The sequence below is a fragment of the Orbicella faveolata genome, unplaced genomic scaffold, assembly GCF_042242905.1.
Source record: "Orbicella faveolata isolate gen_17 unplaced genomic scaffold, um_ofav_v1 contig_1, whole genome shotgun sequence".
In the NCBI taxonomy this organism is placed as follows: domain Eukaryota; kingdom Metazoa; phylum Cnidaria; class Anthozoa; order Scleractinia; family Merulinidae; genus Orbicella; species Orbicella faveolata.
This window is the reverse complement of record NW_028301536.1, coordinates 22,532,901-22,555,877: the sequence shown is the minus strand read 5'-3', so window position 1 is coordinate 22,555,877 and position 22,977 is coordinate 22,532,901. Positions and strand designations below refer to the sequence as shown.

Below are 22,977 nucleotides of genomic sequence, written 5' to 3'. Positions count from 1 at the left end.
ATACGCAATGTCTTCGGCAAATCTGTTGCCACCAAGTGCGCCGCCTGCCGAGCCACTATATCCAGTGGTGGCGGAGCGTTCTCAAAATTTCCGCTTGCAGAAGGTCAACGAGATTTCCAACGCTTTGGCCGGTGAGGTTCACCACTATCGCCTCGTTGCCAAAAAATACAAACGCGCGAGAAAGTTCGTTAATTGGGGCGCTGCAGGCTCCAGCGTTCTCTCCGCAGCGTTTTCCAGCGCGAGTTTTGGCTTCGCTCTGTCTGTGGTTGGTCTGCCGGCAGCAGTTCCTCTTGGCGGCACTGGTGGATGCTTCGCTCTCGTTTCGTCGGGGCTGATAATCGCCAGCAAAAAGCGCGATTCGAAGATCAAGAAGCATCAAGAGATTACCACGTTCGCCGTTGCCAAGCGGGATACCGTCAACAGACTGCTCTCCAACGCCTTGAACAACAACGAAGTGTCTTCCCACGAGTTCGACACTATCCTTTCCGAGTTTCAGCAATATAACTTTCTTAAAGATCAGGTCCGAGCAAGGATTCTTCGCCAACCATCAACGAGAAAACTTCCTGATGTTGATGTCCAGAGACTGGAGAAAGACATCCGCGGCAGAGTTGAAGCGGAAATGATAAAAAAAATCACGAACCCTCCCGCTTCGAACTGACTTTTAGAAACAGACGGTTTTGTTTGCATGTTATAAAAACATGATTGCCTGCTTCCACCTGGTCGCGTTTCTTGTGAATGAATATTTCACACCTGAGTGGCAAAAAGAGGCTCGTGATATTACGCGCGAGGTCGTTGCTGCTATGCTTGAGGCGGATGCTGAAGTTTTTAATAATAACGCTCCCCGCCTAAAAGGAACCACTCGTGCCAATCGTAACCGTTCCAGGAGCATATTTCTAAAAAATTCTTGTAATCAGGGTCAGCTTCAATGAGATGTTCTGGATCATTCGGCGGCCTAACCAAGGCATTATGAACAGTTCCCTCATTTTCGAAACAGGGGAAACAACAATCCTCGAAATAACAGTTCGGGTAATCAAAACAAATTACCATTCGCACAATTTGCTGCTTGAATTCGCAGACTGGCAGTTTTGAAATATGCTCGTGGACCTTGTCCCAGCCCATTTCCTTTTTTTCTTTTATTTTGATTGCAATGCACTCCTTGAGAATCATCTCACGAGGCTCTGGAGGGAGATTTTGGATGGCCTCGGAAACTTCGCAGCTTTCTTTCCGGCCCCGCATCAGCCACCCGCACTTGTTTGGCGCTCGAGTCATCCCGGCTCGGGCGGTATAACAACGGGCTCGCTTGTTTCTAATATGGGCCCTCCTTTGTTGTTAGTAGTATATAGGGGATTATTAAATTCTCAGCCTCGGATAATGCAATTCTAGCTTTCTGATTGGTTCACTGGATCTCGGTTACCAGCCATTATACCTGCGTTTGACCTTATATGGAAATGAAAGCGGCAAATGTCGCTCGGCATGAGCTTTTTCGCGTGAAGCAAAGTTTCGTCCACAAAAAAAAATGGATGAAAAAAAGCACATTCGGTGAGCTATCTACACAGCAAATACAGGAAATTATGGACAATGCCGACCCAGTATCAACAAAAAAGCCACAAAGCTCGAGATAAGATTATTTAACGGTACGTATACGTTAAGTTTCCCTTAAAGTTGCAAAATTAAAATATGACCGGCGAGATTTTACGCATTCATGAAGATTATGTAACAAAAACAAATTTTACCTGAACAGAATGGCTTGCTAGTCCTGGTGGCACCAAATTTTCGAAACCGATATAAGAAATGTCAAAAGAAGAACTGAATGTTCACTTGAAGTGTTTTTACTCGTCTGCGAGGAAGAAAGATGACACGTATTGCAAAAGTTCATTGATTAAATCCATTAAAGCCGCCAGTTGATCATTTCCTTCGCACGCCGCCGCACAACAAACCGTTTTCCATTATCTCTGACCAGGCAAATAAATTATTAGAGCATATGCATTTGTAAAAGGCCGCAGGAAAACAGGCATAATTGCCGGCGTAGTCCATAAGAAACCAGTTTCCAATGAGCAGATGAGGAAACTGTTCGACTAAGCAAGCTCGGATCGGCCGAGAGCAAGAACCCCGCACAGCTACAGAGGACGACCTAGTTTTATCTCAGTCTCTTTTTTGGGCGACGACGACGAGAGAATCAACGACAGCTAGCGCCAACAATTCTGTCCTTGCGAAAAACACCTCAAGGAGTTGAGTGTTTTGAGCTGAACCGAAGTAAGCCCGGTTCTTTACCAGCCACGAAAAACCACCAGGGTGGCCTCGGAGATTCTGAAGATGAATCTGACGCTAAGATAGTTTCTGTCCTTGACTCTAAAACTGACCAACAATGAGCTCCACACATACAGCTCGAAATGCCAAGGCTTTCAAATCCTGAGAGAGATCTTGTCGAGGATAATTTTGGCACAACGTCTGTGTCACATGGCGATCAAAGTTTTCCGCAGCATTATTACAATGGCGATGTGCAAGTGCACAATTATTTGGCTCTTCTCCATGACTCGAACTTGAACGCTTTTCAAACTTTCTGGCCAAGGTTATATCTCCTTCATTTGATAGACGTTTCTTGAATTCTACTTGATTGCAATTTCATTCAGCAAATTCGTTTGCTTCGCTCTCAAATTTTTCATTGAACTAATTTTACAAACGGCGCGCATGTCATGTGATTTCCCACTTGTTGTTGTTTTTGTCACATCGACTTCCGGTCGTTTTGTAAAATTAAAACCCAATAAAATTAAGCTATATTTCCAAGAATACAAACACACCGAATTTAATAAAACAATTATTCCATTCGCGCTTGTTGGATATGAGATTGGTTATAGCCAACTCGGCCCTACGGGCCTCGTTGGCTATTTACCATCTCATATCCAACGCGCGCTCATGGAATAATTGTTAATTAACCAAATACTGTTTCAAAGAGGGAGCTTTATTTCACCTTATCGCAGCCCCCACCATCAAGTCCGGCCCTCACAAGCTCGGGCCGGACTTGATGGTGGGGGCTGCGATAAGGTGAAATAAAGCTCCCTCTGCGAAACGGTATTTGGTTAATCCCCTATATACTACTACTACTTTTGATCCGCTTTTATGACTGTTTTAATACAATGGTGAATAAAGAGGACAAAAGAAAAGCGCTTCACTGATCGTTTTACGCAATCTGATTACCTCCATTGGCTTTACTACACTGGATCAAGTTTGTATAGGGGAGGATACCATTTATCGTTTCTTGGTTTAGCTACAGTAAATCCAGGAGTACTGACAGGTGTGAAAATATGTTCAGGTTTTTGTTAACAACAAATGATGTGCAGGCTTGAATGAGAACAAGGAAGTTAGTTTTTCTAACAACTCTTGGACGTTCGAACTCTGTCTGTCTACACAGGTATGCAAAAAAGGGAAATTCATGCTGTGCGTGTCAAAAATGCAGATTGCACTTGTATCCATTCAACAAAAAATAGAATTCAACGTAGGGCCCTGTGGTGCGTATGAATCCGAGTTAGACTTTGCACCTGAACATTTCAACCTTGTTCGTAGTTTCCCAGGGTATGAGATCGCTCAACGTTTAATTTTTCGTTGATGCTTTTATTCGGTTCTTCGGTTTTCGTTTTTTTTTTTTTTTTTTTGGTTTTGTTTTGGCTTTCTTCGCCATTGCCATTGTAAAACAACCCCATTACAAGAGGATATCATTAAACTTGCATCCGGTGTTACATCCCATTACATTGTGTTACATCCGGTCAGCAGTCGTGCTTCTCCGACGTCCGGCCTACGCGTTCAGTTATTCACCATTCTTGGCTTATCGACTATCGTAATATCTGACTTGATTTTAGCCCAAGACGTTACTTTGGATTGTTGAAGGGCATGCATTTGCTTTGTACATAGATCTCGACACATTTACTTTACTTCCTGGTTGGTTAATATTGATGAATTTAGGTGTTCGACGGTAGAAATCGCAAGTATTACGACCATGTTTTGACCTTTCAACTGTTCTTTGTCAAGTGTATGCGGGCTTCTTGTGTCATCATCTCTGGTCTGAAACACGGTAAACTGGATGTTCGATGGTAGTAACCATTAGATTAGAGTCAGCGCTAGATTTGGTCAAGAAAATGGAGCGAGCGAAGGAGAGACACTGGAGAGAACCACGCGACGAAAGCATCCTGAAGAATTTCTCAAACCTTCAAGGTAAGTTTTGTATCAATTTATATTTCATCAAATTCTTTGGCCAAAACCCTATTAACTAAATGTAGGTAACAGACAAGACGATAAAAGATACTTTTGAAGCCGATTTTCACTCTCTAAAGCGTGTTTGAGCCAAATACTAGAGCCCTCAAAATTACCAATTTTGCAATTTTTTGCAATTTGCCCCAGGTGTCTTCAGCACCCATGGCCAGAATATAGTTTTCCCCAAATTGATTTTATGATATTTAGAAACGTCAATATCTGTGTAATCTCTGCTGCTAATTTGGTTTATGTGGAAAGAGTACTTTAGGAGAAATTACGAATATGGTTTTGCTTGTTTTTCGTGCCTGTCTAAATGGCTGACAGGGAAGATAGTAAGACGAGCATTTTCTTCTTGTTTATAACACCCAAAATACTTTAACGGCAAATTTTATTAACTGGGAGAGTGGGTCTACCATCTGTATGAATTTCATTTGAATTGGTTCACATGCACCCGAGAACCAGACTCATTTACTTTTACTTTTTGAGAGTGGAACTTTTGCTCAAACCATGGTCCTGAGGCCGACGTCATCTAGTGCGGTTACCATGGCAACGATACATCTGCCGATCCACATATGGTTGTTTTTGTTTATCCCCTAAGGTAACCTACCTCCACACAAAAATTGAAGCGGGGGGGGGGGGGGGGGGGGTAAAATTTTTCATTTCCAACTTTGCTTCACTTTCTCGGAGAATTGCTCTTAATAGACTAGTATCCCCTATCCTATTAGTTTTACTTTTACAATTATATACAACAGTTTCACTAGCTAAAAAGAAGCTTTAATCTCAAAGATGTGAAAAAAATATAAGGTACACACACCTGCTTTTCACAAGTGAAGCCGACCACGCTTTTAGCTTAATTCCAAGTTGACGCAGAGTCTTATTGTTTTTAGCCTGACGCACAAATGTTTTAACTGGATAAAATTAAGCGCTGAATAATGTAAAAATAAACTGAAATCCACAGAAAATTTTTCCCTTAGCAAGAAAATGATGCCTGTTTACGAGATTGTTTTTTAATTTGCATGTCCTTTTGCAGTTTTTTTAGAATTTAGCTAAAGGCAGGCCTTCTGATATTACGCGATGGTGCGATTTCGCACAATCGGCCTTAAATCGCATCCGATCGCACAATTCTCAAAAAATCGCATAATTCACAAAAGAACGCACAAAATTCATAAAATAAAACATAAATCAACAAGTTTCTTCGGAATTCCTGCATAAATACGTCATTTTTAAGATGATTTATCTTGGAAAAAGCCTAAAAAACCTTTGTCACCTTCGATTTTGTAAACATTCCAAGCTGCAAGGCGTTATTTTGCATGTTGGGGGCCTGGTACGAGTCTTATTCTTAAAGAGTCGCCTATTGGTGAAACACAAACGCGCCCTTTGTTCAGATTAGCCAATCTGAATGGCTGATATATGCAGAATCGGACTCGATGGAGGTTATACGTTCAATTGGAAACATGGTTTGTTAATTGTTAAGTTGGAAATGGTTCGACATTTTTAACCAAATGACTTGTTTTACTGGCTACATTCATCTGTGTAGACGTTTGGTCGTGGTATGTTTTCGTCACCTTGCAAACTTTAACCAGTGAGATTTTTGAAACATGTTGAAGAAAATTTTGTTCGTGACAAAATTTCCCGCAGTCAACTTGTACAGTAGAACCCCGCTAACTCGAGTCGGTTTACTCCAATTTCCCCTGGATTTGACCAAAAAATTTCAGTCGTGACTCCCCTTTGATTATCAACTACTGTCTACAGGGAGAAAGACTGTTTTGTTATGTTCAAGCTAGTTTTGTTATACAATACTATTATGAGATCAGATGTGAGTTTGACAGACTGGTATATGTTATAAATTAACCTACATGTACTGTGGGGTTTTATATAAGTTTATGATCTGCCTGCTTAATTATGGATTGAATAATATTATTGTGAAGCAGGATGAAATGTTTAAAAACTGAAAATTCAATGGTGGTTTTATTGATGATCCTTGCAAAATAAATTTAAAAACGTTGGTTTGTTGTATTCAGAAATATAATATTGCACATAAAAACAAAGCGTAAGAAGCTAATCATTCATTTGGCATGTTAGCTGTGTCCTTTCAACTTTTAACGTGGTGCACCGATAGTGCAGAAGACCTCAATTTTTTTATTTATCCCAACTAATGTCGATCAAGATGCATAATTACTGTTCCTTTGTGTTCAAAATGTCTTTAAGGCCGCAAAAAAGTGTTTTTCTTATCCTGAAACCATATAAAACAAGCCTAAAATTGCTCAGAAAAAAATCGCATAATTTACATTATTTATCGCACAATTGGCCTTTCTAATCCCATAATCTGCCCTGCAAATTTCGCATAATTTGCAATTTTTCATCGCACCCTATCAGAAGGCCTGTAAAGGGGTCCTGATGCCGTGTTGTCAAAAAGAGCTCAAGTTTAAAACTGGATGCTTTGTAATAAGCTGAAATTGAACAAGGACAAGAATGAGGTACTCATATAATATACCCCACCCCTCGCATGGTCCTTGGACTCCTCTATCAATTATTATTAAAAACTGGATCACTGGATAATGCAGTTCAAGAGTTTTCATTGGCTTAGCCATTGTGGTATATGCACGAGCCATTATACCATGCTTGAACTCATGCTCCACAAATATGGTAAACGTACGCGTAATTTTTTGGGGCGTAACAATGTAAAATCTGTGTATTATTTAATCGTTGTCTTTGTATGGTCCCTCGTGTAACATCTGTTTGTAAATTGCAATTAACAACTGCCCTTTTTTTATACTTTTTTCGATATTTTAAAAATAACCATTTACTTTTTAAGATATTCAATTTGTAATTAGCACCTTTTTCTTCATCTTTGAAATAAAGAATTGTAAAAATTATAATTATTATTATTATTATTACTTTATTATTATTACTAAACTTGAATGTAATTTAAAACGACGGAAAATGAGTATTTTAAATATGAGCATGCATAAAGGAAGTGATATAGACGTTTTGCTCTGGGTTCGATCGTGAAGTGTTTAACTCAGAAATCGTTCTTTATTTTTTCGCATCACCGTGAAGCAGGCGAAAAGTAATTGCTATGTTACACATTTCGTGGATGAGCTAAAAATGCAGCTGATCATTCAGAGAGATAGCAGTAATGTTGAGCTCCTTGGAGGCTGAAGTTTGAATGAAGTTGTGTCTGTTGGAAAAAATGAAAATAAAATGATTTAGTTAATGCTGAATTAAATTCGCTGCGGTGGGCGGTTTCGCTTGTTTTTAAGGTTACAGTATACCTTCAGGGGTGTCTCGCGTGCAAGCGATGTAGCGCGTGCATTTTAAGCTGTAGATACCTAAACCCCCATATGAAATTAAAGCTTATAGAGCTGGCTATCAAACTATACCAAGAATTTTGAAATAAAATAAATTGCCGAGTTTTTCACGACCACTGAATGCAAGCGCCCGAATCACCTTTCGAAAGCTACAAGTCAAAGCGAATTTCGTTTTTCGCCAATTTAATTTTTTCCTCGGTTTCAGGGTCCAAAGCGCTTAAAAAACGTGTCTGCGTTTTGGCATATTCAATTACAGTAAAAAGTTACAGAACATTTTCGAAATAGGATTAAAAAATGTGGAATGATCGTACAAAAATCGCTCTCGAAGAAAAGGTATTTCGAAATTAACAATTCCCAGACACGCTTTTGTAGTTTTTATGTTAAACTAGCTACTGTCCAAATTTGAGGGCAATTGAACAAATTCCCTTTGAGTTATAACTCTTTAAAGTGTCTGCTTCAAGTGAAAAAATTTATTCGAGAAAACAGCGCTAAGAAAAATCTTCTGCTTCGCAAACAAACTCCGCCCACAAACGCCTTCAACTGGGTTCTCAGATAACTGAGCCAATCAGTGCAGGGAAAATTTACTACCGTTAACCTCCTGGTAAAATTTACTCGCGTAAATCTCCAAAAAACACCCTAGTGTTTCGCAATGCGCTCAAGGCGCCCAAGGCGGAGAGAGAATTTTTCTGTAGCTCTGTTTTTCTTGAAGCTGGTCTAGCAAAATGGGGAAGACTAAAAAAGATACGAACGCTAGAGTCGCTGGGCGAAGTAAACAAACAAAAGAAAGCGCGGTGGAGCGATTGTGTGTGGTCAACCTTCTGTGCATGGATAATATTTCAAATGGTCTCACTGAGTCCGACGATTCGTCGATATCGGACTCATCAGAAGAATCTCTGTCAACATCCCTGTTATTGCTGTCAAGTTCCGAAATTTTTACAGAACCTTTCTTTTCTCTTACTACAAATATTTTGCCCGCCTTAGACGATAGCTATAGCTTCATCCGCGTGGCGAACTTTCGCTTCTTCACTAATTGACGTATTTTCATTCGTTCTTCGCTGTTTCCACTTTTTTGAACTGGTCCATGGTTTTAACGTGGTCTATGTTTACTTATAACTTAATAGAGTTACAGCTAATACCAAAAATGCTGGGTAGTCAGAACAACAATGCTGATCAACTGAGTAGTCAATTCGTGACATGCATACAGGTAATTCCCGCGAAAATCGTCTCGGTTGATTGCATACGCACCATAGGGCTGCCAATCAAGAGGTAAACTTTACTTCCGGTGAAAAGGTAAAACCGCCGTTTCTCCGCCAATATTTCGCCTTTTTCAATTTTTTTTTTCAGAAATTAGAGATTATTCTTCGACCACTACTTTGACCCAAAAATCCAAATTTGAAGGAAATTGCCGACCCGAAGGTATACTGTAACCTTAAACACTACTGATGCCAAAATTTGTCTATCTGAACAAAATAAAGTTTTGACTGTATCTGCGTTGATCATGACACCATTGTCACCCACATACAGCTACATGCACATAAAACTACGGGCTGCACTGCTTAAAGCGGCTCCCTATAGTTTTACGATCGCACCCGCGCCTAGGATGAAAGCTCGAGCAATCTAAGCGCGCTCAAAGGAAAACGTCAGTGTTTTTCGATATTTTATGACGTCAACATGAGGACAAAAAAAGCAAAACTGAGAGTGAATGTTCTCGCGTTTCCTTCAGCGAAATTCCGTAAAATTTGGCAGGCGGGTAATAAATACTTTACTTTAGTTGGAGCTCGTTTCTCAGGGTAATCTATCTAACCAGTTTTTCCGTAGCGCTAAAAGACATAAATCTGCAAAAATCTAAAAAAAAAAACTGCCTTTACAAACCCTACTTTGTCACTTTCTTCGTGTTTAAAATTCGTCAGTTCCCGCCGGGTTTAATGTACTTGAAAAAGTTTGGAAGATTTCATCGGAGGAATTTCAAGAAAATCATGAATAAAGCCATAAACACGGTAAAAAACGCATTTGTTTGGGCATTTATAATTCAACATTAAAAGCCAGGATTTAAACAGAGATGATAGTAAATCAATATATCATCATTGGTTATTGCATTTAATAAGTTTGAGAGGACTGGGTGTTAAAACGAATGCAAAAATAGTTTTCAGAACATAACATAACTGTTGAGCCACCTCAAGACAGGTTGACTGGGACTGATCTGCATCGAATACAATGCTATTAGTATTGCCAAATTGCTCCACGCTAATAAGGTCGAGAGTAGTTCCTTTGTAGTCGTCAAGCAATCGAGCCAAGAACCACACTCCTGACGTCTTTTCGTTTTTGCTCAGTATAATGACTTTACATTGCCCATTTTACTGTGTGAAATATTAATCTTATTTCATCGCGTGTATTTTTCTTGGACAAACTTCTACATAACCCTGTTTTATACTAAGCTCGCGTATAAAACAAATATATACGAGGGGCACTCGCTAACAAATTTAATTTAATTTAGGGATTGGAGGACTGCACATTATTTCAGACTGTGATAAGATAATATGACATTTTACTCACCTTTCGGTGAGTATCCTGAGTCTATTTAAACACCATGAGTAAGAATATTGTAAGCGACACGCTGGCTCCAACGAGTACGACGAAAAGAAACATGAAAGTGCGGATCATGGCTTCCTAGAGGGACAAAATGAATCCATTTTATTTTCAGATGAAAATGTTAATAATTTAATGCAATTCAAGATGATAAGGGTATTAACGCTCGGAGGTTCTAATCAGTTTGGGGGCTGACCGAGGGCGCTTTGGCATTCTACCAAAAATTCCTGTTTGAATTTCGGACGTGTCCAGTGGCGAATGGAAAAGCATTTTCTGGAATTTCCGGTAAAAGAGGGCAACCTCGCCAGGTATATATACCCCAGTTCTGCGGGAATTTAACTTTCCTTTAGATTTTCTACCCGGCATTTCTAAAGTTTTAGGTTGGAGTAGTTCACAGTTTGGATCAGTTCCCGGAAACTTTTGAAGGATGTTTCCGTTCCATTTGTCCCCGTTTCAAAAGTTTCGGAATTTTTGGTCGAATACTAAGCGCCCGCAGTCTCCATTATGGCGTAGTGGTAAAACGTGAGTGGTGTTTTATCTAAATCAGGGCACATGACTCTCTTAAAAACCTCTTATGAATCGTGATTAAAATTACTCGTGGTTGATGTTTGACCGTGTCGGTAAACCTTAATATGATTATAAGACCTGATGTCATCGTGCTCATAAGAGGCTCTTTGGTAACTCGTTCGTGGATGTATAAACTCATAAGCTCATGCATTAGATACCTTAAATGGCATTTCAGGCTCTGACCAAGCTGGGGTCTGATGTCCAGGTTGCTCCATTGGAATATCTACTACAAAAATTAAAATACGTAAGAACGTCCTTTTCAAAAAAAGCCCTTTTCAACTGGATAAGCAGAAACTGTTTATAGACACCCTATTGAAGAAGAGGCTGCCAAAAAGCACTTTCCTACCTCTTGTGGTGCCTACTGGAACAGGCCTCTTCTTTCGATTCTGTTTAGACATGATCAGGTACAGCTCAAATAAGAAAACAAAGCACACTGCAATGAAGAAGCTGATCACTGCGTAAAGTCCCTTTTCTTCTAAGCCGACTTGATTCGTCTTTAATCCCAAGTAGACTGTAACAGCTGCAAAAGAGACCATTTTTTATGGTGGATATGGCGAAATACAGACAACTGTTATAACAAACAAATTGTAACTTATGTTACAACATGTGGCTGTTTTGCTTTCATATTCCTGTTTCAGTTCTGATTCACTGAAAATTTTCTTCCTAACATACACCTACCTCCAAGGATCAGCGCTGAGATACCAACAATCCTATGAGCCCAGTTAAAAATTATGCGCCTACAACAAAACACATAAAAAACCGCAAGTTAAAGTTTTATATTCGATTATTAAGGCACTGGAACTGTAAGAGAGATTTTCTATAAACCAAACAAGTGACCTTGAGAAATACACGTAAAGTTCAGTAACACATAGCGAGGAAAGTCACATTCCAGCCACAGCTAGTTTCACGGAATCCCTCTTTATCCAGAGCGAACTGGAATATGTAAGCCTACTTTTATTTAGAATAGATAAAAAGTACCCGATAAAAAAAACCCTCTTAGCAGAGCGAGAAATAATAACGTACTTTTACAAAGTGGTCTCCCGTCCGAATCCGGCCCGTATACAGTTTCAAACTCGTTTTCACTACATTACAATTGGTAAAATGAATTCGCCGCCGTACCTCGCTTCACCCGGATGTGGTCTGAATGCAGCCATGATTGGCTGAGCAAGTGCAAGCGCAAGAACGATAATACCAAGATAAGGGTGCGCTCCAGCGCCCTATTAAAACAATATTAAATGGATAGTTAATTATCAACTTAAAGTGAACAGTGTGAAAAGATTTTTTTCGCGAGCTAAATTTCCCTTCAAAACAGTTTCGACGGAGACGTTTAGCGAAGTCTTTGCCAGACTGAATCAATAATCAAGAAATCATAAAATCGTAGTTACCCCGTCCTTCTATACCCAGAAAGCCTCTACCCGGATCGAAAAAGAATCATTGTTGCACAAAAATTGTTTCCCTCAACGTCTTCAGTTGGTACACACAGAAACATTTCATGAAGAAGAAAATTCTTTAGAGAAGCACAATCTGTGACTGAAATTGTTCAGAAACATTTTGCTTCTTCGTCAAATGTTTCCAATCGTTTCCGCACTAAGGAAAAAATTGTTGAAAAAAATCCTCATTTGCAGAGATTTTGAGTTAATTTTACGACTTACCGATGACCAGCCTTTCACGTGAACAAAGATCACAACTATCCCTGCCACTGTCAACAGTACTGTTATTGTCATCAGTGTCCGATGAACCTGTAGGACCCAAGTGCACTTTGAGTAACATTCTGTTTATTGCAGTGAAGAGGCCACGTTCACAGGCCTGCGACATAGTTAATGGAGGGAAATGGTTCGGAAACTTGGCACAGTTCTTTGTTGTATGTTTTTGTTTGCTATTTCGGGGGTTGACTCTGCACAAAACCTGGCAAAATACAAAGTGTGTTTATGTGTTCTCATACAACTAACCAACAGAAGCATTGCGATTATGTAACTCAGGCATAGTCAATGAGCATAAGACACAAGACTAAAGATGTGCAGAGTCAAGGGCCTTCCAACATAAATCTTAGTCTTTCTGTTTGCTTCTTTGATGTCCACCGGCCTTCCTAACCATTTCCCTCTATTAACTATTCTTGCGATGACCAAATTAGAAAGAAGAAATTATCAAAAACTACTTTTTGAAGTAACGTTTCGAGGTGCGAGATTCCTAGTAGCATACTAGTCTGGTCAAATATAAACTCAAAATCAAACATATTCACGTGATGCCCAATGCAAGATACGAGATGAAATTCTCGAGATTTCTTTATCAGATACCAAAACCTGGATTGATTCAGGTAAGCGTAGTAAAAAGAAAGGAATTTAAAGTTGAGACTTTAGAGTCTCAAAGGATCAATTAATTATAACTCATTTTATGTGACAGCGTTAATATGTGAGCTACAGTGACTTTTATCCTATTTTCGGTTCATTTATTTGTCAATTATTTTCGTGGAAGTAATACCAACCGTAAACCAGGCTTTCGTCCCCAATAACTGTTTGGGTTCCCAGACTACACGCATGTACCTTGCCGTGAACAAACCCACAGATGCAAACAAAATCCAAGCAAGTGTCATCAGAGTTCCTGTGTCAGAAGAGATAAAATCAAGAAGTCAGTTATAGGAAGGCATGTACACATATAATTATCCCATGGGTCTCTTGGTACCCGATCGGGATAAATATCCATCTTGGTTAGAGGGCAGATTCTATTGGGATAATGAAAGCAACAATATATGGATCACAAAAGTGATGAGACACTTTTAGAAAATAACACTGTAAGATATTTAAGATGATTGTGGTGAAGATTCTCAGATATCCCCGGTACCCGAGTTCAATGTGCTGTGATCTGTGCAGTATTATAAATAGAAAACCAGCACTGTTTATGGGGAAAAGGGGAAAATATTCCAAAAATTAGGCTCCAAAATAAAATTTTATAGCGAGATGTCTCACCACTCCTGTCGCCCATTGAAGCTCTCTCCCTTGCCAGTTCAATATAAGAAGAAATTACAGATGCCGACAGAGATAGCTTTGCTTAAGAAAAACTGTACCACTCCATCAGTCAGATCCGTGCTATTTACAAGCTTATGTGAAGGAACTGCCCCGGCGGCAAAGCGTTTAGCGTGTCTTTCAGTAGAATTGCGACTTGCAAGTTTCAAAATCATTTTAAGTTTATTAACTCCTGATTTAATCATCGAAGACGGTGTTGATGATAAAAAACGCCTCTTCATTACACAGCTGCTTTGATTAGTTAAAGTACGTCATCATTAGCGTTATCGTTTTTACCGTGGACGATAATGTTTGTCAGTATTCCATCGTCTGAAGATGCAGATCCCGCCTCCGTGACAGTAATTCTAGAGGCTGTAGGCTGGCGGAGACTATGTTGTTGAATTCCACCTTGAAAAAGTAGAAAATGAAAACAAAGTAAATGTTAAATTGCATTTAATAAAAAGAAGGGGACCAAAGGAACAGAAGCTTTCGAGTTAGCCACGCCGCAATGAAGTTATTAAGGATGACAATAAAATATAAAGTATCTAAGAAGTAAAGTACCATATAATGAGTATCCAATAATGAATTTCTGATAAGAATTGTATGTACATGTAAAGTAGCTCATGTGAGTATTTACAGTATCATCTGGCTGCTAAGGAGAAAAAGAAAAAGTCTATATTCCTTTGTGAATAGATTTTAAAAAGGCATGAGTTTAGTCTCAATTGGAATTGTTTCCTAAATTTTTCAAGCCATTACATTAAAACGTTTTAGACCGTATTTTAATCTGGAAATTCGTCTCTACAGGTTATTTTTGAAAGTATACCTGTTCATAATAAATTGTGATAAAATAGTATAGTAAAAAGTATAGAAAATTTCAAATGCGCCTTAAAACCTAAATTTAAACTGAACGATCTTACCTGCCTTAAAGGATTATTTTTCTTTTTCATTAAAAATGGTCTTTTGAAGAGGGTAAGATCAGAGTTTCGGTCTTATATTTATGTACAAGAGAGGATCTTTGATTTAAAAACATCCTCTAACTTTAAAACATTTCTGAAAACACATATTTGGGGTTGTCCTTTCTCTTGCATGTGCAAAGACGATAAAGCGGAGAAACTTAGGAGTAATCATTTTGATATGCGTACGTTTTGAATCGTTTTAATTGAAATAATACTATGTAGTAGTAATTACTGTCCGAAGTTCTTAAAAAAAATACGCCGACTAAAGTAAAAACTCACCGTTAAAGTCTCCAATCGCTCCCAAAAGAAACCAAGGTTGACTCAGGTCCCTGAAATTACTTATCCGTGGGTCGATAATCCTCGAAATTCTGAAGATTTCAATAAGTAAAACAATATGCGATTATTGACGGTTAATTCCGTTATTGTTGGAATCTCTTACTAGTTACTATATAGTCATAGTCATAGCCATCCATAGTCATAGCAATTTTTCTTGGACAATTCTGTCCAGGAGGGGAAGGCGCAATGAGGTTAACCCTATGTGAAACATCAACCCATGAGACAAGGCCAGACCACGACACCGGGAACTCCGTGCCCTGCTATGGCACATGTTACATCCAAAACTTCTCTTTAATGCACAGCCGCTGATTATTTTAATCGTTTCTTATCCAGGGACCCCCTTTTTTGCTTGAATGAGGTTTCTTGTGGCAGATTATCTAGGGGGTGGGAATGGGAAAATTCACTTCAGATCACGAAAGGTTCAGTTTATCATGGGAACGTCCAAAGCAGCAACCGCAAATGGTATACTAAGATGGTGTTTTGAATAGCTTTCTTATAGGCCCTTCATAGAACAAAATCATTAGTAAAACTGGTGACAGGCGTTAGATGGCACTCCACCTTTTATAGAGGACACATTACGACGGTCAAACGACTTTTGAAAAAAGCTCCGTTAGAATTATCAAAACAAAAACAAAGATATGTACCTGCACTTCACCACGCCCCCTTCATTTGAGTGTTCAAGAATCGTCACCGCCGATGGAGTCTGGAAAAATATCAAAATAATAGGAATATAAAACTAATAAACGAAAAAAACCTTTCAATTCCTTGGAAGGTTATTCCGTATGTTTTAAAGTCAAGTGCATGATCTCGAACGTAATGGAAACTTACCACTAACAGTCAACATAAACCATTTTTTGATGTTAAAGACTTTTTCGACTGCGAGTCACATTAGGGACCTTCAGGTTGGTCAGCGAGTAGGAAATTGAGTACGAATACGATTTTCGAATTTCATACCAGTGACGTTTCCAGAACCCTCGCTCTTCACGTTGGTTTTGGGCAGAGAGAGTAGCCCATGGTATGGGATGAGATGGGATTGCGACGTGAAAATGTGAAGCCGCAAACTAGAACTGAAAATTCTTTCTCGTTCTAGATCGATCTCGTGCTCGTACTCAAATCTAAAGTCTCCTATTGGCACATTTCTTTTTCAAGAAAAGCATAATTATCCTCGTCATTTATTTGCCAGGTGAGAAGACCTTTGCAAAACCAAGAGTTTTCAAGATGGCACTATTATTATTACTATCGAAAAACCGTTTTTCCTTTTAAATGCCTGAGTCGGGGGCGTCCGGCACAGCAGTGCCATGAAATAATCGTCTCCTGTAATAATTGTTGTTCTTTGCTTCGTGAAAGCCGCAAACAAAACACTCACTGGAGTAGTCATAGTAGGTGTGGTTCGGTCTTCTGCGTAATAATGTCCACTCTCTGATCTTTCACTGACGCAGAGGAGCAAGTCCGTATCGGCCTGTAAATAAATAAAAGTTGATTGTAACTCTCCTGGCTTTTTAAAGAATCAATTATCCATCGACATCGTCCAGTTTGTATGAGCGTCTACCCACTTTCGGACGAAAGCTTTGATGGAGTACACTGTAGCCATAATCACATATAAATAAAAATAAACCTACACTACTTAGCCTCCTAAAATGTAGCAGGAGATAGGTTTACGAAGTTACTGAATGTAACTAGAAGATAGGTTTACGAAGGTAAAGGATGAAATCATCGATTATGTTACCCTTTTAAATAGTCTCATATAAACCGCTTCTACCTATGCGTCAGTGCTTTTTTTGTGGTACACTCAACAATACTAGCGCATAAAGAGTCACAGGGTTTGAACTCGTACAACAGAAGCCAACACGGTGTGATTTGTTATAAGATGTAGAGATCACGAAGTTGTCTCTGAAATGTACCCGGAGACCATCCGAATGTTGTCTGCCAAAGGTCATAGGATGATTAACAAATGGTTACCCGGAAATTGACCTGTTATTTCTGCCCACTCTCGATGTTCTTGAGGTTCCCAAGATGATATATAAAACATCGCCCGTACCCGTGAGGTATTTACCATGTTTTGGTCATCACTAAATCCTACTCCTGCCCAGCCTGCCTTTCCACTAAGCTCAAACTCCACTGTATCACCTATTCTTTGATATGTCACCAAAAAATCGCAGTCGTCACTTGATGAGCAGGAGTCTGGAATCCTGAAGCTGCCTTGTGCTGTTGCTGTTGTTGTAGGGTCCTAAAAAGAAACATGTATGTAGTATAACAATTTAAAGACAATAATGAAGCATAGGTGGAGAATCGAAGGTTAAAAACCCATTAGGTTTTGTTCGCGTACTGCAGTCCTTGTCAGCTCACGACGAAATAATGTCCAGGGGTTTTGCTATTTACTGAATCTTAGATGAAGAACGCTACAGACAGTAGAGGCCGAAACACTACGATTTTTAAACTTCGTTTGGCAGATTGGTTGATGATTGGTTGTTTGTTTGATCGATCGATCAAACAATCGATCACAATAACGGCACTAACCTTAATGATGCATATGGATTCACTGCATGTATGGCGATTAATGTATGTATGTTTGTTCGATTGATTGGTAACTGGAGCTAAAACTAAAAGACGAGGACTTGCTGATTGATTTTTTCTTGATTAATGTGAAGATTTAACCGTGAGGATAGAACCAACGATATCAATACTCGTAGCTTTCAATACCTCAGCTTGCGTCACAGTTATTTTTGAATTCGATGACTGCCTGGCCACGTCAGAATGTTGTTGAATGGTCACACCTGAAAACAGAACTTTTTAATTGAGCAAATACAGAATCAGAGCTGATAGTTTTTTTCAATATTCAAGCACTTACCACTTAGACTTCCAATAGCACCCAAAAGATAAACCTCTTCATTCAAATTTCTAACATTTTGAATTGCTGGGCTTGGGTTGATATCCCTCGAGATTCTGAGTTCGTGAAGAAAAAGGAACATTTGTCATTTATTTGGTGGCTACATGTATAATTGCATTTCATAAGTTAACAATTATTGGACGAGGTTGAGCAAAATATCATGATCTGTCAGTGGCGAGATGATTAATTATTTGATCTGCGAGACTGACAAGTCACGATATCTAACCGAGTTCAATAATTGCTTTATCATTCGATCACCATTTTGTTTTCATATTTGAATCACTCTCTTACAGCCCAGGGAAGCGATCTGCCATTTTTCACCCGAGAGCGCGCGTAGTTTTAATTACGCATGAGCAGAATATTCTTGGCACGCAGTTATTTGCAGGTCATGTGATGGGCTCTGTGCCAATGGAAAGGAAGAAAAAATTCATCAAATGTTTAACAAATTTATGTCAGTTTTTCATGCGTCTGTCCTGTTACTGATCATGAATTTCGTCATAACATTGTCAAAGTAGCTGTGGATCCACGAGGCGATAGCTGCCGAGTGGATCCGCAGACTGACTTTGACAATGTTACGACGAAATTCATGGTCAATAATAGGACAGACGCTTGAAAAACTGACGTCAATTTGTTTTTTACAATAAGAATTGTCCGCTCTTGCTCGTTGACGCATCCCATAAATTACAAATTCATGTGACTGTCGGCTTATTGACAAATAACAAATGGTAAACGCCAAAGCCTACACTTTTGAGTTATGGATGCACGCGGGAGGTTGCTAAGCACGAAAGAACGTAAGAGTCGCACGAGGCGACAGCCGAGTGCGACTCTAGCTTGTTGTGTGCTTGGCAAACCTCCCAAGTGCATCCATTTGTTTTATAACATAACATCGACACATTGGACCAAAGAAGTCCCCCTATATATTGAGCTACATCACATTAGCACTCACGTCAGCAGCGTACACTGCATGGGCAAATAGAAGACGATGAATTAACCAATCAGAGCGCGCGCTTTGCTTTAGTTATGTTATAATAAAAATTAGTCAATAAGCGCGCGAAAATTTCTGCAGTTATCGTAAAGTAATAATCGGATTGATGGAAGTAACTTGTCGCTTGTTTATCGCCTGTTTCTTTGCTGGATCCTACGACTGAATATGCAAATTTCACTATCCCACTTAACATATTAATGTAGATGTAGATGTAGATGTAGATGTAGATGTAGATGTAGATATAGATGAGGCAAAGCTGTCCGAAAATATGACGCCCTTACTAACATTTACTGTTGTGGACTCCCTGTGATTGGTTAAAAATCATGTGTGTGATGTTATGCAGGAACAGCACACCAACAGACAAGGGCGTAGCTAGGTTATAAAAAATAAGAACTACCTGCACTTCATCATTCCATCATCGTTTGCTTGCTCAATAACTGTCACTGCTGTCGGTGTCTGAAGTAGACAAAATCCAAAAACAAAAATTACATCTACGTCGCTAGGAAATGAATGCCCGGCGAGTATTTAATAACTATTTTTAAAATATGACGGTTGAGCCCTTCCATCAAGGTAGTTCATACGATGACGCATTCGTTGTAACACGGGTGTTTTGCTACTTTTCATTCCCTGATGCCCAGAAAAAAAACTCGGTCTGTAACTTACAGTACGGCCCGCGAATTGGGTTAGTAAGATGTATGTATTTTAATGATCCACGCAAAATCTTGTGAAACTGTACGTTCTCCACCAAATTAACGACAAAAGATACTGCCAGAATAAAAGTGAAGTAAATTAAAGTAAATCTTTATTTCTGCAGGGTAACCCATTCCGCTCGAAGGCTGGTATCCATAGGGGTCCCTTAAATATAAAATTAATTCACTATACATCAAAAATCTATCTAGACTATTGATTAATTATAAATTATACATTAGAAATCTATAAAATCTAAGAATACATTATAAAACTAATATTACAGTTGAAATGTTTCAAAAGATCATGATCTGAATAAAAAGGTTCTTGCTCGGTGGCAGAAGTCTTATATGTTTTCAGCGTTTAGAATATTTTGGGAAGTCCATTAAAACGTTTTGCGCCAATAAAAAGAAAATACAGTTTCTACAGAGAAACACGGTACCCACCGGAGTGGTCATAGTGGGCGTAGATCTCTCTGAGGCATAATAATGACCACTAAGGGATCCATTGCTGACACACATAAGAATCTCTGTATCGGGCTGTGAGTTGAAAAAGCAATATATCACATATCAAAATGCTTATATGACGATTGCAAACTTCAAAACATTTTGTCGACTCCATATGCATCTGACACATACTGTTTGCTAGGAGAACTCTTTCGATAAAACAATGGATTCCCTGCCGCTCAATACTCATGACAAGACACAGTGCATGCAAAGGGAAATTAACTTTTTTGCGTTTATGCTAGAGTCCCCAGAAGAAGCCTTTTCAATGACGCAATAAGTATTCTAAGATAAAAGCTTGAAATGGTATACAGGGTCTTAATGAAAACGCCTTTTTTCCAAATCATAGTCATGCAAGTACATACAGATCGAGAGGAGTACGCTGCGTGTAGATTAACGCCTGATTTAGTTAACACCAAACATGATATTTTCTGATAAACTACCCACAAGTAAAATAAAGTAAATTATTACCATAGACTGGTCATCGCTAAATCCCACTGCTACCCAGTCACCTTGGCCGCTCAACTCGAACTCAACTTTATTTGAGCTTGTCACATTGTAAGTTACCAAGAAATCACAGTTATTGCTGCAAGAAGCTGGAAACATGTAGCATCCTTTTTCTGTTCCGCAGCCGTCTGTGGTAATCTAAGAGTCATATTTGAAACAAAAGGTATTTAAAGCATCAAGAACACAGTTTCGTTTTCTGATCTTATTTCAGTTCCATGTTTTCAAGTGAAACGTCCACTCCCTTTGTTTCTCCCTGATAAAATATCCTCTCAAAGGAAGTCATTTAACGTCACACAACAAAAATTACAATTAGAAATCAAGACACAAATTTAGACACTGAGGCCCGGGTCAAACGTCGAACTTCACATGAGACGAACTAAACTGAGCGAATTAAATTCGTGATAAGTTCGACGTTTGACTCAACGGTCACGCTTTACCCGTTTGGATGGACTTAAACTACAGTTTAATTCGTCTCATGTGAAGTTCGACGTTTGAACTGAACACCTACCGTGAGACAGTTCAGCTTTGTTGACACCAAGATCAGCAAGACCGTAATCGATAAAAGGTGCTGAAGTGATAAACAGTGAAAAATAAACAAATCAATGGCACTTTATTAAAATGACTGGCAAACATTCTTAAGCTGTTTAACACCAGCACATCAGTGAGAAACAAACCGTGAGAAGCCAAAATATCGAATATAAATACGCTACTCGAATATATTGTATATCCAACCTATTTCTGAAGTGATGTTGTATCTATGACAAGTACAGCCACATAGCGGATATCGGTGACCACACAGTGGTTATAGTAGGACAAAGACATTGTTTAACAGAGCTAGCTTATCTGAAGGGTACGTCGATTTTCAATGATCTATGATCTTCGTTATTTTTACACTTTTGAGTTAAAGATAATAAAATTGTTGCCACCAGCTCCCAATTATACATTCATAGAGAACAAGTATGCTTTAGTGGTAGAGGTGTTCTCGTCAAAGGAGTGGGCGATATGTAAATTTATTCATGGCTTTCGAATCTATATTGACCTCCCTGTAAACAATTGAACACGCGAACTTTTTCCCTTAACGGTACTATAAGTTCGTTAGAACCATAAAACTCTGACTTAGAAAAGGGAGAAAAAGGACAGTGTAAGCTACTACATATTCGTTTAATCCTACCATAGTTTATGCTCTTATTCCATTCTGGTCGAATTTGACTGACATGTCGCTGTTTTATTTGTATTGTTGTTAAATAAATCACAATATTCAAATAGTTTCTTGGTCACGAAACCGTCGTATAGCTAGGGACCTTTAGATTGGACTACGAGCACATGATTGAGTACCAGTACGATTTTCGAAATTCAAACCAGTGACGTTTCCAGAGACCTCGCTCTTCATGTTGGTTTTAGGTAGAGCGAAGCTCATAGGATGAGATGGGTATATCGCGTGATAGCGTGAGGCCTGCTAACTAGAATTGAACAGTCGTACTCGTAATGGATCTCGAACTCGATCTCGAGTAAAGTCCCCTAATAACGCCCCGGTGTATTCCTTTTTTATACAAAGTTTACGATCTGAGTGTAGTCAAATTGTCCGCGCCAACCCAAAGCCAGAACGTAAACGAACGGCATTTAATTTGTGCACGGTGTGTTGGCGCGTAATACGAAAAATTGACCGGCTATGCTGTACTAAGAAAACCGTTAAATGATGATGTCCCCTGAATTATCTTTACTGTAAATGTTAGCTTACCTTTGTCGCGTTCAACATTGCCGAAGGTATTCACTTATATCAGAGTAGAGCTCACTCGCACACTGAGATGTTCTAAAATCACTTCGGTCTCTGGTGGCAATATCAGTCGTCGTATCTCTCCTTTAACTACGGCTCAAACACGAGAAGAATACAAAACGATGTGAATTTATATGAACCTCAAAATACTTTTTATGCACTTAAATTTTCCGGCTCTTATTGTCATGGAAGCGCAAAACAAACAAGTGCTTTTAAGAATCATATTGTCCTGTCATGGTCTACTAGTTTGCTTCGTTTTTTGTTTCATCACTCTATTTTAACCGTAAATTATTCCCAAAATAGCCTTGACGATACGTTACGTGATAAATTTGAAATCAGGGTTAAAATCCACTTGATAAGAAACACGGCAGAGTTCGTTATAAAGTTATAATGAAACATTTTTTGCCAGAAGCACTGAAAGCTGTATTTTGAATTAGAAGGATTTGTTTTGTTTTCCTCTTTGGTGACGTAATTTGCAGCATCATGCATCAAATGTGCGCGCATTAGGAAAAGGAAGCTACTATTTGTATAACCAATAGAATACACCTGCCAATCACAAAATGCCTTCGTCATATGAGTAATCAATAGTCGGCTTAATGACTCATCAGTCTGCCTTCTGGAAACACGCTAGACC

At 39.1% G+C, this 22,977-nt stretch overlaps 1 protein-coding gene and 1 long non-coding RNA gene across 3 annotated transcripts; one reads left to right on the top strand and one right to left on the bottom strand.

The window, feature by feature from the left end:
- Positions 1 to 1,058: 1,058 nt before the first annotated feature.
- On the top strand, positions 1,059 to 10,977 carry LOC149118427 (uncharacterized). Its single transcript, XR_016209192.1, has 2 exons — positions 1,059 to 4,206; positions 10,051 to 10,977. It is a non-coding gene; the product is annotated as an uncharacterized LOC149118427 (long non-coding RNA).
- Positions 7,262 to 22,734, bottom strand: LOC149118426 (ferric reductase 1-like). Of its 2 annotated transcripts, none has more exons than XM_089296034.1 (20): positions 22,308 to 22,734; positions 21,078 to 21,137; positions 20,534 to 20,707; positions 20,006 to 20,098; positions 19,270 to 19,328; positions 17,849 to 17,943; positions 17,701 to 17,774; positions 17,054 to 17,227; positions 16,367 to 16,459; positions 15,645 to 15,703; positions 14,944 to 15,032; positions 14,006 to 14,116; positions 13,192 to 13,307; positions 12,362 to 12,448; positions 11,829 to 11,926; positions 11,388 to 11,446; positions 11,056 to 11,229; positions 10,868 to 10,932; positions 10,110 to 10,223; positions 7,262 to 7,426 (listed from the first exon to the last, which is right to left on the bottom strand). In XM_089296034.1, exons 1-19 carry the CDS (start codon positions 22,323 to 22,325, stop codon positions 10,131 to 10,133), a joined length of 1,791 nt encoding a protein of 596 aa, XP_089152160.1. In that variant the 5' UTR covers positions 22,326 to 22,734; the 3' UTR covers positions 7,262 to 7,426; positions 10,110 to 10,130. The 2 variants fall into 2 exon arrangements, with proteins under 2 accessions (XP_089152160.1, XP_089152155.1); XM_089296029.1 differs by having other exon boundaries at positions 10,868 to 10,935; positions 22,308 to 22,732.
- Positions 22,735 to 22,977: the final 243 nt, after the last annotated feature.